Source organism: Lonchura striata, chromosome 4A (assembly GCF_050655825.1).
Source record: "Lonchura striata isolate lonStrDom1 chromosome 4A, ASM5065582v1, whole genome shotgun sequence".
Classification (NCBI taxonomy): Eukaryota; Metazoa; Chordata; class Aves; order Passeriformes; family Estrildidae; genus Lonchura; species Lonchura striata.
Window position 1 is genome coordinate 15,530,794 of NC_140742.1, and position 16,660 is coordinate 15,547,453.

General features: G+C 50.9%; 1 protein-coding gene across 5 annotated transcripts in view; it reads left to right on the forward strand.

Annotated features, from left to right (window-relative positions):
* The window catches only part of LOC110477961 (H(+)/Cl(-) exchange transporter 5), a 34,593-nt gene extending 20,024 nt beyond the window's left edge, over nucleotides 1-14,569 (forward strand). For all 5 annotated transcript variants that reach the window (XM_085570749.1, XM_021544226.3, XM_085570751.1 and 2 more), the window contains 11 exons: nucleotides 2,540-2,691; nucleotides 3,734-3,833; nucleotides 5,167-5,351; nucleotides 5,816-5,938; nucleotides 6,370-6,576; nucleotides 6,864-6,944; nucleotides 8,146-8,688; nucleotides 9,305-9,491; nucleotides 10,614-11,012; nucleotides 12,490-12,706; nucleotides 13,056-14,569. In XM_085570749.1, coding sequence (XP_085426875.1) covers nucleotides 2,540-2,691; nucleotides 3,734-3,833; nucleotides 5,167-5,351; nucleotides 5,816-5,938; nucleotides 6,370-6,576; nucleotides 6,864-6,944; nucleotides 8,146-8,688; nucleotides 9,305-9,491; nucleotides 10,614-11,012; nucleotides 12,490-12,706; nucleotides 13,056-13,146 — 2,285 coding nt within the window. In that variant the 3' untranslated portion in view covers nucleotides 13,147-14,569. The remainder of the gene's footprint in view (nucleotides 1-2,539; nucleotides 2,692-3,733; nucleotides 3,834-5,166; nucleotides 5,352-5,815; nucleotides 5,939-6,369; nucleotides 6,577-6,863; nucleotides 6,945-8,145; nucleotides 8,689-9,304; nucleotides 9,492-10,613; nucleotides 11,013-12,489; nucleotides 12,707-13,055) is intronic.
* The last annotated feature ends 2,091 nt before the right edge of the window (nucleotides 14,570-16,660 follow it).

Sequence of the window (16,660 nt, forward strand, 5' to 3'; positions counted from 1 at the left end):
GACAGTCAGCAAACGCTGTGGTTTTTTGTAGGGTGGCACATGGCACAGCCTGGAACTTCACCAAGTGCAGCCTGGTTTTCCTAAGCCTGGCAGGGTCTGAAGTGGAGCGTTAATTAACCCCTTCCGGGGAGTGATCAGAACACTGAGAAATCTGTTTGAAATGAGCTGTAACAGGGTCACTTTTCACTCACTGTCTCTGATTTGGAAATCTGGATGTTATAAGCAGGGAGATCTGTGCAATCATCTTGGAAGTGTTTTGGCAGGGCATCACGGAACTCATTTTCCTCCTTTATTCCTATCTGGGAATCCTAGGAGCCTTGATTTGCAGCAAGCTGAGGCAGGAAACATGATCTTTATAAATATTTATGGCTGTCAGCCATTTCATAGTTCTAGATTACCCCTGAAAAAAAATATAAAGATGTTTTCTCATTATCATCTGTCAAATAAACAATTGTGTGTAGCTGGAGACCTCGAGATTCTCCTTTGGGAATAGAAATCGTGGTGGTGTAGGAGGGCAGGCTGGGCTGAGCAGGGATCCTGGAGAGCAGGATCAGGCTCCCACCTGCACCTGCCTGGTCTGGAGTGGGATCAGCCCATCCCATCTGCCCGTGGGCTCACTGGGGCTGTGGATGGGCTCACAGGGGCTGTGCCTGAGGGATCCTGCAGGTGCCATCAGGGTCTTACTGGGGGTACCAGGACTTGCAGCCCCTCTGTCATTGCAGCTCTGTGCTTGCATTGTGCCTCAGGGTCTGGTTCCTGGTGCTCCAGGGCAACCTTTGAGCTGGGAGAGTGTTCCCAGGACAGCTCAAAGTCCCCTGTTATTCCAGGAGAGTGAGCATGGAATGTGCCTGATCTCATCTTCTTGCAGAAAAAATTGCAGAAAATACTTCTCAGGGTGTTCTATCAGCTTAGTTAACTCTCCTTCATTAACACTTTTCTTTAGGACAGCTCTATCTTTTATCTTTAGGAAAGATTTGGTGCCTAGGCAAAAAAAAAAAAAAAAAAAAAAGGGAATAACCAGAGAGAGTCTGCTGTCTGCAGCACAGAGTCAGAGATGATTGGGGTGCTTCTGGAAGAGGTGGTCATTCCTGTGGGAGCAAACCCAGCTCCTGCTGTGGGCTGCAGGTGGGATTTGTTTGGGTGGCCAGGACGAGGCCTCTGTTTGTTCCCTGGATACCTGTGCCAGGTAGCTCTCATGTCCTTGGAGCAGCACCAGCCAGGTGCCAGGAGGAGTTCCAGGCACTTCAGTGTTCCATGTTCTCCCCTTGCTCATGTTGCTGTCAGGATGGTTTATTCCAGGAGGTTCTGATCCATCAGATTTAGAGAGCAGCATCTAAGATTTCCTGCAGGGATATTTCCTTGGGGAAATCTCTGGAAGCCTTAATACTAATTTTGCATTTCCAAGCTTCTGGTCTCAAAAATGCTGTTAGAACCAGGGATTCCTCACGGAAAATGTGCCTCATTTTCCTTGCAGTGCAGTTGGGTCTCACAGCCTGTGCACTCAGCATTTGGAAGAGCTCTGCAGAACTCCACCTTTTTTTTATTTGTTTCAGGTGAAGTGAAGGAGCTGTTTTAAGTGGGTTATTTTGTGGTGGTTGTCAGTTCTGTACATGACTCATCTTGTTTTCCTGCAGCTGTGGCAATCTGGGAGATGGGTTTGAGAAGACTTCACAGCTCTTTTCCCTTCCTGCTTCAGGTGATGGGGCAGAGGGCAGCTCTTTAAATTCCTTATTTTTCCCATTTAGAGACACCTTTGCCCCCATGATATCTGCAAGCTAAATATGCTCAAGTATCAACCATTATCCTTCTGTCTGGGAGTTTTAACCCTCCTCTTCCCCCCACCTTCCAGTTTTGGCTGGGTTTTAATTTTTGCTCTTCTGTTTTTCTCTCTGAATGACTGCAAACGCTCAGTGTCTTCCAGAACCAGAATTTTGGGAATGTACACCCAAGCTAAGCATTTTTTCCATGGGCTGGAGCAGGTTAAACTGGAGGCCCAGTGGTTTGGCTGAGTTCTCACCTGAGGGAGGCTGCAAGTCCCAGTTTGGTGTTTTGCCAAGCCCCCATTTGGTACCACTTTCTGATTTCCAGGCCCCATTGGCTGCTTTGCTTTCCCTGTATCCCTGCTCCCATCTATGCTTTCCTGTCCATCCTGCTCTCATCCTTGCCAGATCCACCTGGGATACCCTTCAGCTCTGTTGGAAATCTTATATATTCCTTTTCTGCTCTCCATCTCCCATCTCCTTGCCTCACATAGCAAAATATCCTCGTGGCGAGTTCTGGATTTGGGGAAAAGGCACCATCTAGATGCTGGTGGTGATCTACTTTGCTCTGAACAGTCATTTCCAGGAGCAACCCCATCTCCAGGTGATCTGCTGAAGCTGGGGAGGGTGTGCCTGGCACAGATCACCTGGGAACATCACCTCAGTAGCTCTTTATTTCCATTGAAATCTTTGGTTTTCCTCCTATACGAGTTTTGGTTTTTTTATAAAAAGAGGAAAAACTAAGAAATGCTCAATTTTCCCCCTTCCTCCCCCACCAGGTTTCTCCTCATATAATGGAGGAGGGATGAACGGCACGAGCACCATGATGGATTTCCTGGAGGAGCCTCTTCCTGGTGTGGGCACCTACGAAGATTTTAACACCATAGACTGGGTGCGAGAGAAGTCCAGAGATCGAGACAGGCACAGGGAGGTAAAAATTCCTCCTCCTCCTCGCTGGCTCTGAGTGCAGGAGAATGAATGTGTGACTCTTGCTGGGGTAGGGAGGCTCTTCTTGGAGACCCCTGGGATGGAGGGATTGCCCTTAGGATGGGGGCTGGGAGTTCAGTTTGAGGAAAAACAGCACTAAATCCAACATGTTGTAGTTTTTTGGTTGCTGCTTCTCTCCTGAAGGCTTTGATTTATTCCAAATGGGAGCTTGGAGAACAGAACCAGCCTGGTTTTCTGCTCTCACATTTGCACTGGGGAATGGTGCTCTTTCTATTGGAATTTTTTTGTTTGAGGAGACAGAGTTCAATTCTTCCAGAATTCCTTCCCAGGACTTCAGCACTCTGCAATTAAATGAATCTGTTCAGAATGCAAGGGGGGTTTTAGCTAAACACCCATGTCCCCAGCCTGCTCCTGCCTTGCTGCATCACAGGGAATAACAGTGGTGAGCTGGAATGTTTCCCTTGGGAGAGGCAGCTGGGCACACAATGGCTGTTCTGTCATCCTTTGTCTGCCTGTCAGGAGCAGTGAGACTGACAGGCCTCAGCCATCCTGGGCTTCTAGGACAGGGCTGAGCCCCACTTCCCAGTGCCACCAGTGCCCACTTCCCAGCTGGACCATTCCTCTCTGCTGGCATTAAATCTGCGACCCCAATCTCTGTCCATATCGTTCAGACTCTGGCACAGGTGCCCACAGAAGCTGTGGCTGCCCCATCCTTGCAAGTGTTCCAGGCCAGGTTGGATGGAGCTTGGGATAGTGGAAGGTGTCCCTGCCCACGACAGGGGGTGGTACTGAGTGATCTTTAAGGTCCCTTCCCACCCAATCCATGCTGTGATTCCATGATCCTTGATCCATTCCCCTGCCCACACCCTGAGCTGCAGCAGCCGTAGGAGCAGCCACTGTCAGGTGCTTTTTCTCTCCCTCCTCAAAGCACAGTCACGGTGTCACCAAGTAGTTTTAGAGCATTTACACCACAGTGGATCAGAGTCCTCACAGGTTTTTGTTTCTTTCTGCAAACCCTTTCCCAGATCACCAACAGAAGCAAAGAGTCCACCTGGGCCCTGCTGCACAGCGTGAGCGACGCCTTCTCTGGCTGGCTGTTGATGCTCCTTATTGGATTGTTGGCAGGTGAGGGCAAACCTCCAGGTAAAACTAATTCCTGCACTGCAGCATCAGGCTCCATTCCTCCCCAAGGCCTGCCTGATCCTTGGAGCAGTAGGATTTTGGAGTGAGGACTTGTGCTGACTTCTGCTGCTGCCTTGTATATTCACAGGGAATTATTTTTAAGTGCTTTCAGCCTATGTTTGTGCAACCAAAATACAGAACTGAGGCTGAGAGATGTCCTGGATGCTGCTCTGGGTCTGCTGCTGGCATAGAACTCTGAAATGAATAAAAAACATTCATTAAAGCAGAGCTGATTGAAACACTGGAAATGTTTGTGCTGAATGCTCCTCATGGGTACTGAAGGGATTAATGCCAAGGGTTGCCAGCAAGAATTTCTTATTTTTTGAGGTTTTTCCATCTATACTTAGATATAAAAAGGGAGAGGTATTGCTTGGAAATCAGGTGTCTTTCAGAATTCAGCTGGCTGAGACCTTTTATATTACTTAGAAGCAAACTTTGGCCCCAGGGCAGCAGAAATAAATCACTTGGATACAAATCTTCCCGATAGGAAGCAGTAAGCATCTGTCACGAGGGATGGAGTGAAATCTTGTGTTAATGTTTACCCAGGAAGGCTGCTGGCCAGTTGGTCATTAACTGGGGGATTTGCTGCATGTTTATTGCAGCCTCTGGAGCTTGTGCTGCCACTTGCTTCTGTGGATCAGAGGTCCCTGGCCTCTGCCTTGATGTGGGGGTTTTGGGATTGGAGGAGTTATTAACAAAAGTGACTTGAAGATTCCCCTTAAAATCTGACTTCCCTTCTGTGCTGGCTCTGCTTGCCTTGTTTTACTTGGCACAGTTGTAACTTTCCCCTCCTTTATTTTTCTTTTTTTAAATTAGGGTTGGAAATGTTTTCTCTAAATTCAGAGTTATTCCTGTCAAAGTGTTACTGTTGGTGGTGCAGCTCCTGGATCTTGGTGACACATTTTGTCTGAGTCCCCCAGGAATGTGGGACATCCCTCTCTGCCCTGCCACTGCTGCTGTGCTGTATTTAACAAACAGTGACTGAGAAGAATTAATTGCTGGTGATGCAGGGGGGGGGTTTGGACACAGTCAACCTTTGAAACATCATCAGCCACGCTCTGTTTCCCGACTTGCTCTTTTCAATATATTGAAATTATTTAAAACTAGGCAAATCCTCTCATTTAGTTCTCCATAGAATAAAAGTGAGTTGTAGGCAGAAATACCACACTGCTCTATGTGTTGGGAGGTGAGTCCAAAACTGGTGGGGCAGACTGTGACCTTCAGGTGTTTTAGTCTGCTCATTAAATGATTTTGGTTTTTTTTCCTTTTAAACCAGGTTCCTTGGCAGGTCTGATTGACATCTCTGCCCACTGGATGACAGATCTGAAGGAAGGAGTGTGTTTGGCAGGGTTCTGGTTCAACCATGAGCACTGCTGCTGGAAATCCAACACCACCTTCACCGACAGGGACAAGTGTCCTGAGTGGAAAAGCTGGTCCCAGCTGATCCTGGGCCATGGAGAGGTGATGGGCACCTGGAACTGCTTTTACTGCTGAATTCCCTGTTTGCCCAGCCTGTAGCATCCGTGGGGTGATGTGGATGCCAGGATTCCAAGCTCTGGGTGGTTCAGTGGTTCATTGTTGGGGCCCTAAAGGGGTGTCAATAAACAGCTTATGTGGGTGCTGTCCTTGGAGGGGATGTGGAAGGCAAAACACTGCCACATGTACAGGTGCAGTGTGCCACTGGTGTGTCCAGGATGTGCTGTTGGAGGGTATTTTGCCTGTTCTGGGGAATGTCATGATTGCTAACCCAGCAAATGGAACTCGGCCTTGAAATATCAGACTTAGGGCAGGTCTCTCCATTTTTAGCTGATAACTCTGTGGTGTCCTGCTGATTCCCTGTGCTCACTTCAGTGCCCAGGTCTGATGTGGTTGCAGTTGAAACCAGTTGAAACCATCTGATTTTGGCAATTTCCTCTGTGTTTCAGGGGGCCTTTGCATATATCCTCAACTACTTAATGTACGTTATCTGGGCCTTGATGTTCTCCCTCCTTGCTGTGCTCCTGGTGAAGGGCTTTGCTCCCTATGCCTGTGGCTCAGGGATCCCAGAGGTGAGTGAGAACAAGAGTGGGTTGTTCTTCAGGTGGCATAGGGATCCACCACCCAAAATTTACACATGTTATGGAATAAGATATTCCACTTTAGATGATGGCTTCATATGTAGGTGTTTTTCCAAGCTGTTTGAAACGTGTCTAATACTAAAGTCTCCATGCAGTCCCTTGGAAAATGAGATGTTTTCTTGTTGCTGCAGGAGGTACTGCTTAGGTGTTCCTCCAGCAGGGATAGTGGCCCTCAGGGAAGGACTCAGATGGCTGCTCTTGCCTTTGTGTGGAGAGATATTCTTATGGACTCTCACTTTTGATAGCTCAGGGGCACTCTTGAAAGCTGTAGGAAAGGGCAGGATTGGGAACATTCAGTAAATCAGGAGCTCTGACCAGGGCTTGAATGAAAGCCTGTAGAGCTTTGTGTGCTTGACTTCCAGATCAAAACTATCTTAAGTGGTTTCATCATTAGAGGCTACCTGGGCAAGTGGACGCTGGTCATCAAAACCATCACCCTGGTGCTGGCCGTGTCCTCGGGGCTGAGCCTGGGCAAGGAGGGGCCCCTGGTCCACGTGGCCTGCTGCTGTGGGAACATCCTGTGCCACCTCTTCACCAAGTACCGCAAGAACGAGGCCAAGCGCAGGGAGGTGCGTGGGGACACCAGCCTGGGGAGGTCAGGTGGGCTTGGGGCTCTGGGGCTGAAGGTAAATGGTTCTGTTTTGGGGTAAATGGTCCTGTTATGCTGACTGATTTTTTTGGAGCTCCTTCTTGTGGAATTTGCTCACTCCACACCTTTTCCCTGCTGTCTTAAAGTAGGTCTGACCTAGCTGACTGTGCTGTAGATAAATATTGTGCAAATTTAAGTGAAGACAAACCAAAAAAGGTGGGTGGTTAGGAGGGCTGAGAAGTCTGAGTGCCTCTGTCTGTCCCTCAGGTGCTGTCAGCAGCTGCTGCCGCCGGTGTGTCTGTGGCTTTTGGAGCTCCCATTGGAGGAGTGCTCTTCAGCTTGGAGGAGGTAACCTCGGAATGCTGTGGGTTAGAAACACAGCCCATGGAGAAATTCCTCCTGATGTAAAACCTGACCCTCCCCTGGCACAGCTTGAGGCCATTTTCCCTTGTCCACTCTCCTGACAGCTATGTCCCAGGGTACCTGGGTGTTGCAGCAGACCTCTCGTTAGGGGGTAGAAATGAGCCAAGACACAGGCTCTCATTTAACAGCATGAAAAGGGTCCCAGTTTATTCTTCTTTACAGCTTAGCCATCCTGACTCTGGCTACAGCAAACTTCTGCCGTTGGCTTCTCTGACAGACTGATTGCTGGCTATTTCCTGCTGGAATATGACTGCAAGTATTTCCTTGCTGCCTCTGACCACAGGCTTTTACCTAGCTCCACTATGACTGCAGGCTCTAAGTCTGTCAGACCCAGACTGATCTCACAGCAGATCTTTTGCAGCAGCAACTCTCTTCCTTGTTTTATTCTTCCTCAGGGCTCCTCTATCTCCTCAAGGACTTCTTCCTGTAGCTCCTCTTCCTCCAGGCTCTCCCTGACTGCCCAACCCACCCCTTTTATCATACTTATCCTAATTAGTCGCAGCTTCAACCCATTAAGGGCAAGGCTGTTCTTCTTCTTTGGTAATTAGTACAACTGTGGTTTATCAGGGGTGAGGTCACTTGTGATCCCTTCTTCATTTACACATGGGAACAAACTTCTCTGGTTTATCAATCCTCTTCTTCCCAGGGACCACCTAATCCTTAATCTGTTGATCTGGATGTGAAAGGACCATTGCTGTTTAGCTCAGGGGAGTACCAGGATGGATTTCAGAGGAGGCTGGAATGGATTTCAGAGGAAGGCAGGGATGGACTTGCTCAGCTGAGCACTAGTTGGTGGCAATGATGGCAGGCACAGCTGTTTGGTACTTTGGACCTTGTAGAGCCACAGAATTCTCTCAATTCAGCTCATGGCTGATGTGTAACAGGTTTTATTACCCAAGTGAGTTGCTCCAGGGATTACAGAGGACACATGCACGTGCTGCAGGCCAGGACGCATCCCACTCACTGAAGTCCTCATTGAACTGGAGCTCCAGAGCAAGCCTGGGGTGCTTGGCTGGAGAGCAGGGAATGAGCCAGTGCTCATGGATCTCTGTCCTGGCTTTATTCCCTGCAGTGGGGTCGTGCTAAGTGTTCAAAGTGACCAAATGTACTTTGTTCTCCTCTTCAGGTGAGTTACTACTTCCCCCTGAAGACCCTCTGGCGCTCCTTCTTCGCTGCGCTGGTCGCTGCCTTCACCCTGCGCTCCATCAACCCCTTTGGCAACAGCCGCCTCGTGCTCTTCTACGTGGAGTTCCACATGCCATGGCATCTGCTGGAGCTGGTGCCCTTCATCCTGCTGGGAATATTTGGTGGGCTCTGGGGAGCTTTCTTCATCCGCAGCAACATTGCCTGGTGCAGGCGGCGCAAGACGACGCATCTGGGCAAGTACCCGGTTCTGGAGGTGTTCGTGGTGACGGCCATCACGGCCATCCTGGCCTTCCCCAACGAGTACACCAGGATGAGCACCAGCGAGCTGATCTCGGAGCTCTTCAACGACTGTGGGATTTTGGACTCGTCCAAGCTCTGCGAGTATGTGAACGATTTCAACAGCACCAAGGGGGACGATCTGCCCGACCGCGCCGCCGGCCCCGGCGTGTACACGGCCATGTGGCAGCTGGCACTGGCCCTCATCATGAAGGTCTTCATCACCATCTTCACCTTTGGCATGAAGGTGAGGGTTGCCTGTAAAGGAGCTCATGTCCTTCCCATGCTCTTCAGGACCCTTAAAGTTTTATTTCCTCCCTAACCAGACGTGTGTCCCCCAAGCTCTGTCAGAAAGGGACAGACTGCAGTTGTTTGTCCTGCTGCTTGGATCTGAGGGCAGTAGAAACCTTCCAGCCTGACTGTGGGCACCAAATGCAGTCACAAAACTGGTGCCTCAGGGCTCCACCTCCTATTTTCCAGATACAGAATGCTCCTAAATTGTCCTGCCTCAAGCTTTTTTGACAAATATGCTATTTAGATGAAAGAGCTAATTGCAAAGCAATCAGTGTTTTAATTTGTTAATGCATAATTGGAGCCGTTCTCGCTCAGAGGGTTTGGAAGGTGTTTGGTGCAGCCTCTGGAGCTGCAGGTGTAGTTGCCAGGTGTGAGCTTTCCTGCAGTGGATGGAGCTGATGGACAGTTTTTATGTCCCTGCTCATTGCAGGGGGGTTGGACTAGATGACTTTTCAAACGTTCCTTCCATCTCAGCTCCATCAAAGCCTCTGCCTCACTCTGGTTTGAGGTTCCACTACTCCTCTGTGCAGTCCCTGGGCTCTGCTGCTCACTGCCCCGTGTTCCCACAGGTGCCCTCGGGGCTCTTCATCCCCAGCATGGCCGTGGGGGCCATCGCGGGCCGGCTGCTGGGGGTGGCCGTGGAGCAGCTGGCCTTCTACCACCATGACTGGCCCATCTTCAGCGGCTGGTGCAGCCAGGGGGCCGACTGCATCACCCCTGGCCTCTATGCCATGGTGGGCGCCGCTGCCTGTCTGGGTAAGCTGGGGCTGGGCCTTGGTTGGCCACGTCAAGAGGTGGTCTGGTGGGTGAATGGCTGGACTCCCTGATCTTAGAGGTTACCCCTGCCTTAATCATGGAACCACAGAATGGTTTGGGCTGGGAGGGACCTTAAAGACGATCTCATTCCACCTGTAGTGATTCTGTGGCTGAAGAGCTGTGGTTGTGGCCGACCATCAGAGCTGGTGTCACCTCAGGAACCCCAGGAAATGCTGTAACAGAATGTGCCATGTGTTCCTCACCCTGCTGGTGTTCTTTTGCCATCTCCAGCCAGTGCTGGGCACGGCAGCTGCAGGGGGGAGCTCCTGAGTGGGAGCCAGAATAGTTGAGGCTGCCCAGGGACTTGAGTTTTCCTGTGGGGTTTTAATTCATTTTACTTCCTGTTCTGGCCTTAAATCTTGTGATGCAATTCTGCTTTTAAGTGCTCTGTTTTTTGGTAACACTTCTTCCTCTTGGCCGAGTTGGAGAGACTGGGTGCATGTGACTGAACTTCACTTTCACAATTCCCAGTGCCCTCATCCATGGAATAGTACAGGAGTCCTAATGGACTATTTTATGGGGAGAAACTCTCCTCTAAAAACATGCCAACAAACCCCATCTTTGGCCTTTTTAGAGGGGATACACCTTTTTTGAGCAACCCAGTCTGGTGGGAGGTGTCCTTGCCTGTGACAGGGGTTGGAATGAGATAGACTTCAAGCTTCCTTCAAACCCAGACCCTTCTGGAATTGTTTGCATGTAATTGGTGGAAGATAAATACACTTTGACTTCATTAATGGTTCTATTTGCTGCTGGGCAGCACTGAATGGTCTGTGCCCCTTTGGGGAAAGGATATTGGAACAAACCTCCTGTAAAATATCTGGGAGTAGTTTTAGGACTTGAATCTCAAAAGCATAATTAAAACATGCAAGACAAAACCCTGCAGAGACCCTGAGCTCCGTGCCAGGGCCTGCTGCTGCGGCAGGGCCAGAGTTTTGGTGCTGTTCTGATTGCGTTTGGTGCTGCCGAACGGGGCAGTCCAGCTGTGCTGGCACCACCCTGCTCTCGAGGTGGGGACTGGTGTGCCACTGTGCCAGGGTGACCCGAGCCGTGCTGTGTTGGCAGGGGGGGTGACCCGGATGACCGTGTCGCTGGTGGTCATCATGTTCGAGCTCACCGGGGGGCTGGAGTACATCGTGCCCCTGATGGCAGCAGCCATGACCAGCAAGTGGGTGGCCGACGCCATCGGCCGGGAGGGGATTTACGACGCCCACATCCGCCTGAACGGGTACCCCTTCCTGGAGGCCAAGGAGGAGTTCTCGCACAAGACACGGGCCATGGACGTGATGCGGCCGCGCAAGAACGACCCTCCCCTGACGGTCATCACGCAGGACTCCATGAGCGTGGAGGATGTGGAGACCATCGTCAGCAGCACCACCTACAGCGGCTACCCCGTGGTGGTGTCCCGCACGTCCCAGCGCCTGGTGGGGTTTGTCCTCAGGAGAGACCTCATCATTTCCATTGGTAAGGGGTGGCACTGCCCGGGTGAAGGTGCTGGCATTAATGCCAGCTGTCACTGACCTGGGCAGGTCACACACTCCTGGTGCTGGTGGCTGGGCCAGCTGGTGATCCCTGAGCAGTGTGGGTGGGCTCTGCTTACCTTGGATGTGAAGGACCGGGTGGCTTGTTACAGGATCATTTAGGTTGGAAATGCCCTCCAGGATCACTGAGTCCAACTTGTGTCCGATCCCCACCTTGTCACTAGCCCAGAGCACTGAGTGCCACATCCAGGCCTTCCCTGGACACCTCCTGGGATAGGGACTCAAGCTCCCTGGACAGCCTCTTCCAATGTTAGCAAGCTTTCTTGTGAAAAAATTCCTGCTGATGTCCAACCTGAACCTCCCCTGGCACAGCCTGAGACTGTCCTCTTGTCCTGTCACTGCTTGTCTGGGACAGTATGGAATAAAATACAGGAACCAGGACATCAGGATATTTTGTGCATTGCCTGCCTTCTGTGGCACACATGAATTTCTTCACTTAGGTTCCTTGGAATCTCCAGGGATTCATTAAGAATGGTCCTGTCCCCAAGCTGTGCACAGTGAGGCACAGGATGGGATTTGGGTTTTCATGATCACATATCCCAAATATTCTGAAGTATTCTGAACATCCAGCCTGGTGTTTGGGCTGCCAGACCTGGCCCTTCCCAGGAAGCCTTGGAATGCTGATACCAGATTGTAGTGTGGCAGGTACCCACAGTACCTCTGTGAAGGTCTGAGGGATGGCCAGTACTTGACTTGTTTTCCATTCCTCACCCTGATGATGTCCATGGAGCCTGTGCCAGTCCTTGAATGCTTAAAAATAGTCCTTCAGCTGCTCTGCATGGGACCCAAATCAGTGAGTCATAAAAGTACAACGCATTTTATTTACCTCGTCTAAAAACTGGAAAGTTAAAAGGTCTCCAGAACTTGTATTTGCCTGACCAGAGAACAGTGAGATGCAACAATCAGTTTGGCTTTGGGCAAAACTGATGTGCTGGTCCTGGAGTGGAACTTGGGAGATCTTGGAGGTTTTCCCAGGTAACGAGTGGCAGGACAAGACCTGAAGTTGTACCCAGGTGAGGTTTAGGGTGGATATTGGGGAAATTTTTTTTCATGGAAAGGGTTGTCCAGTCCTGGCAGAGACTGTCCTGAAGTCACCATCCCTGGAAGTGTTCAAAAAAAAGTGTGGATGTGGCACTTTAGGACATGGGTTCGTGGTGACCATGGTGGTGGTGCCGGTCAGCAGTTGGACTGGATGGTCTTAAGGATCTTATCCAACCTTAATGATTCCATGATTCCCTTAGAAGAAAGGCTGGAAATCCATCATACCCTTCTTGGGTGGGAACAGCTCTGACAAAGGGAAGAAAAGGACTTCTAAGGCCATTAAATGTGAGCTGAGGAATGGGAACACTCCTCTGTTTGGAAAAGAGTGCTGATACTGATTCAGATACTTCTCTTTGCAGAAAACGCCCGGAAGAAGCAGGATGGGATCGTGAGCACCTCAGTTATTTGTTTCACTGACTACTGTCCCCCCCTGCCTCCGAGCTCCCCGTCTGTGCTGAAGCTCAGGAGCATCCTGGACCTCAGTCCCTTCACGGTGACAGACGAGACGCCCATGGAGATCGTGGTGGACATTTTCCGCAAGCTGGGACTGCGCCAGTGCCTGGTCACTCACAATGGGTAGGAGCCCTGGGGCCTGGGGTCAGAACTGCTCTGCTCCCAGGGCAGAGGGGACTGGAATCCAGCTGGGGCTGGATACTGGAGCAGTTCTTGCCTGGCAAAGGCACCTGTGAAAGCCCAGCTCCAAGCCCTGTCCAACCTGGCCTGGGACACTGCCAGGGATGGGGCAGTCACAGCTGCTCTGAGAGCCTGTGTCAGTGCTTTACCACCCTCAGAGGGTGCAGTACTTTCTGTGGGGTGTCACTTGGAATCCCAAAAGGCTCTTCAGCAGCTGCAAGGGGCTCAAGCAGCCCTGCTGGGGTCCCTTCTGATGGTGTTGGCGCATTAAAAGCGTTTTTTCATTTTCCAGGAAGCTGCTGGGGATCATTACCAAAAAGGATGTACTAAAGCACATTGCACAGATGGCCAACCAGGACCCTGATTCCATCCTCTTCAACTAGAGGCAGACTGTAGGGATTGTGTGTCCCACATACCTGGAACATTCTAGCCCATCCTGGGTAGACTTTCCTATTTTTATTGATACCATGGAACTGTTTCCAGCATTTTCCTCCATGGAGCTGAAGAAGATAGTTTTTTTCTACCAGATAATGAATTGCACTACGGAATCTGTGGAACATGATCTTCTTTTTAGAAGAAAAAAAGAGACTTTATTTACATTGCTTTTGTGAAGTTGCATTGGAAAGATTCCATGAAGGAGTAAAAGCAAAATGTTAGAGAATTGTATTTCCTCCTCTTCTTTTGTTGGAACTGCTGTTACGAACATGGGGAGGAAAAGCCAAGGTATTTGTGCACTTCCAGAGGTGTGGAAGGAGCAGGATGGTTTTGCACACAGCATTCAGGTGGTGGCAGAGGGACAGGGCTGAGCTCAGGGTCCCAGTTGTCCACTTGGGAAAAATCACAACCTTGGGAAGCAAAAATAGGGGATAGAAAAAAAAATTTGTCTGGCTGAGGCTTTTTGGCTGAAAGAAGGAAAAAAAATCCCCAGCAAACCACACATGTCCAGTCGTCCCCTCCCGCCCCAATCAGATCTCCTTAAAATTTGGCGCAGTTTCTAATGGGGAAGATGTTGGTTTTGATTAATTAGTGAATGTATTAATTACTCTGCCACTTCCTTGTCAGGAGAACCCCAAGGAGGAGGTAGGAAGAGTTCACAGGTGTCTTCCCATCCTGCTCCTTTTCTCTGATCTGTTCCCAAGGATTCCTCCTCCTTGATTTCCCCAGGGCATGTCACTAAAATGCCAGAGGCTGAATCCTAAATTCCTGCCCTTCCCCAAACCCCGGTGGTGTTGGACATGGCACAGGTGGCCTCCTCCTCATCCTGTCCCACTGGAGAGCCCAATGCCTGGGACACAGATGCTCCCTCCTGTCCCTGCATCCCAGCTGGAGGATTCCCAGCAGGGAATTCCCAGGTCTCCTTTAGCCAACAACTATGCAAGAAACCCCTTCCACCACAGCCCCCTGTGCTCCTCAGTCCCTGTCCAGTGCTGACCTAATGATTTTCCTGTTAATAAAACTGTGCCCATTTAATGGAATCTGGGAGGCTTCTGGATTTGGGAGACTGATCTCTTCATCCTGGCCTCAGTTTCATGTCTGTGGGGAGTGGGGACTTCTGGCTTGACTTGGCTGCGTCCCTCTCAAAATCTCTCCGATACAAACAAATTCCTTGTCTTTCCAAGGAGCAGAAGCCAGATTCTTGATCTTCCAAAGCCATCCAGCAGCCAGTCTCTGCTCTGCTGCTTCCACCTGATGTCTCAATCCTTGTACAGCTCAAAGCTGCTTCACCCTGAGATGTCACTGATGGATCCAGTTCTTTCTGCTTGGAAAATAAATGCCTGGAGTGGTCTGTGGTGGTTTTGTGCAGCAGGAGATGGTTGGAATTCTTCATGTTTTACCTCAGCCCGTGCCAGCAGCAGCTTTGCCTTTAAATGCCCTTTTTTGTTCTGTTTGGAGGGCAGGTGGATGCTCCTGGGAGCTGGGGCTGTGTTCAGGGAAGAAGTTGCCTTCTCCCAATCTCCTGGGAGCTCCTTTTCTGGGAATGCCTGTCCTGTATGCTTCTCTTCCTGTGATACCTGGGATACCAGGAACACAAAGCTTTTCAATTTTCTGCTCACCTTACCATCCTCAGGAGGGTCCCAGCTTGGGAAATGTGATCCTGCTTCAATTAGATCTATGATCCATGAGAGGATTCCTCTCCTTGTGGGAAGGCTGCAGCAGCCCAGTGCAAAGGTAAGGTGCCAAAAGCAAAACCCGTGTGCAAGGTTCTCCCAGATGGACCATCGCAGCTGGCTGGTGGTTCATTCCAGCTGCTCCTGGGGAAGGAGGGCAGGGAGCAGCTGTCACAGGGAATTGCAGCTGCTCTGCCAAATGGAGATGGGAGCCCTGGGCAGCAAACACCTGCCCAGCAGCTCCTGGCTCTCCTCAGCTGCTGCTGTCTGTCCCATGGATGGTTTTTTACCGTGGGAGAGGTTTCCTGGGGATGCTGTCCGGACAAAGTCCAGTCCAGGAGGGTGGGAGTGGGAAGGGCAGGAAAAGCCCAGCAGGGCCAGGCTCACTTTGTGTGCTGGCAGGATCTGGGGTCCACACGGTGCCAAACTTCCAGCTCCCGAGGAGGGCTTTGCCCAGTTCTTGCTCTTCCATTGCTTCACTCCAGGAGCCCTGCGGCTCTCTTGGGCAGACAGACAGGGATGCAGGATGGATGGAGCTAGGGAGGTCCATCCACTGGATGAGTGGCCCAGAAAGACTGAGAGGGGGTTGCAATATCCCATTTATGGCCCATGACTTTGGGGACCTCTCTGGGGCAAGGCAGTGGGATGCTGGAAGGGCAGGATGGGACTGGAGGGAGCCGACTTTGAGCTGATCTTTAAGGTCCCAACCCAAACCAGTCTGATTCCTTAGTTTTGTGGACTAGTTCAGGGAGTTTGAACAGGACACAAAATGAGGTATTTTCTTTCAATGTGGAATTCTTCCTTCCCGAGGTCTCCAGCTAGTCTCACGGGGGAATAAAAGGAGAAGAAAGGCGTGTGTGAGCGGTGCGGGAGGCCCGGCTGAGCGCTTCCCTGGCGCTCAGCCCGCGGGCAGAGCCGGGGCTGCGGGACCGGGAGGGAACCGGGGGAACGGCCCCGCTGCTGCGGGGAGCCACGGGCTGACCGGGAAAGGAGAGAAATCCCCTTCTTTCCCCTGGGCTCTCCGTGGGGCCGCGGAAAAGGGGCTGGGAGCAGCGCAGCTGGGATGGGATTGCACTAAATTGGCCTTTAAAGGTCCGTCCCACCCAAACCATCCGGGATTCCTCAAGGGATGAGCTGAGCCTCCTGCTCGCTCACAGCGCCCCAGCATCAATGCTTTCCTGAGGGTTTAAGGAGCATCCCACGGCTCCGTGAATCCTTTGTGCTGTAGGAAAGAGGTTTCTGTTTTGTTTCTCTCTTTTTTTCCAGGCTGAATTCCTGCCTGGGGGGAGCTGTGGCTGGTGAGGTGCCCTGGGGCAGAGCGAGGGGCGCTCACAGCACACCCCGCTGCATCTCTTTGTGTGCTTTATTTACAGTGTCCCAAGGAATGATTTCCTGCCGGGGTGACGTGGATTTCGGTGTGGATTTCCTCTCCCTTCTGTGAATTCGAGCCAGGCTGAGGACTTGAAAGTAAAACGAGATCGTGTCTGGGCAGGGATTGAGACTTGGAAGTAGCAATGAGCTGGTTTATGACAACAAAGAGGGGAAAAAAAGGAGCCTTTGGCTCAGGATTTATTTAGAGATGAAGGCTCAGGGCCGTGAACGCCCTGGGGCTGAGGTAGAAGCAGCTCCTCGGCAATGGAGATAAGAGGGTCCTTTGGCAGCGGCTGCAGGAAGCACTTTTTGTCTGGATTGAATCCGCAGGGCGAGGCCATGGGAAATCAGGTCAGTGTGGAGATTTTATTAGTGCTGCAGTCACCCTCCCCACGTCCTAGGCTGGGTTAGAGCAGGA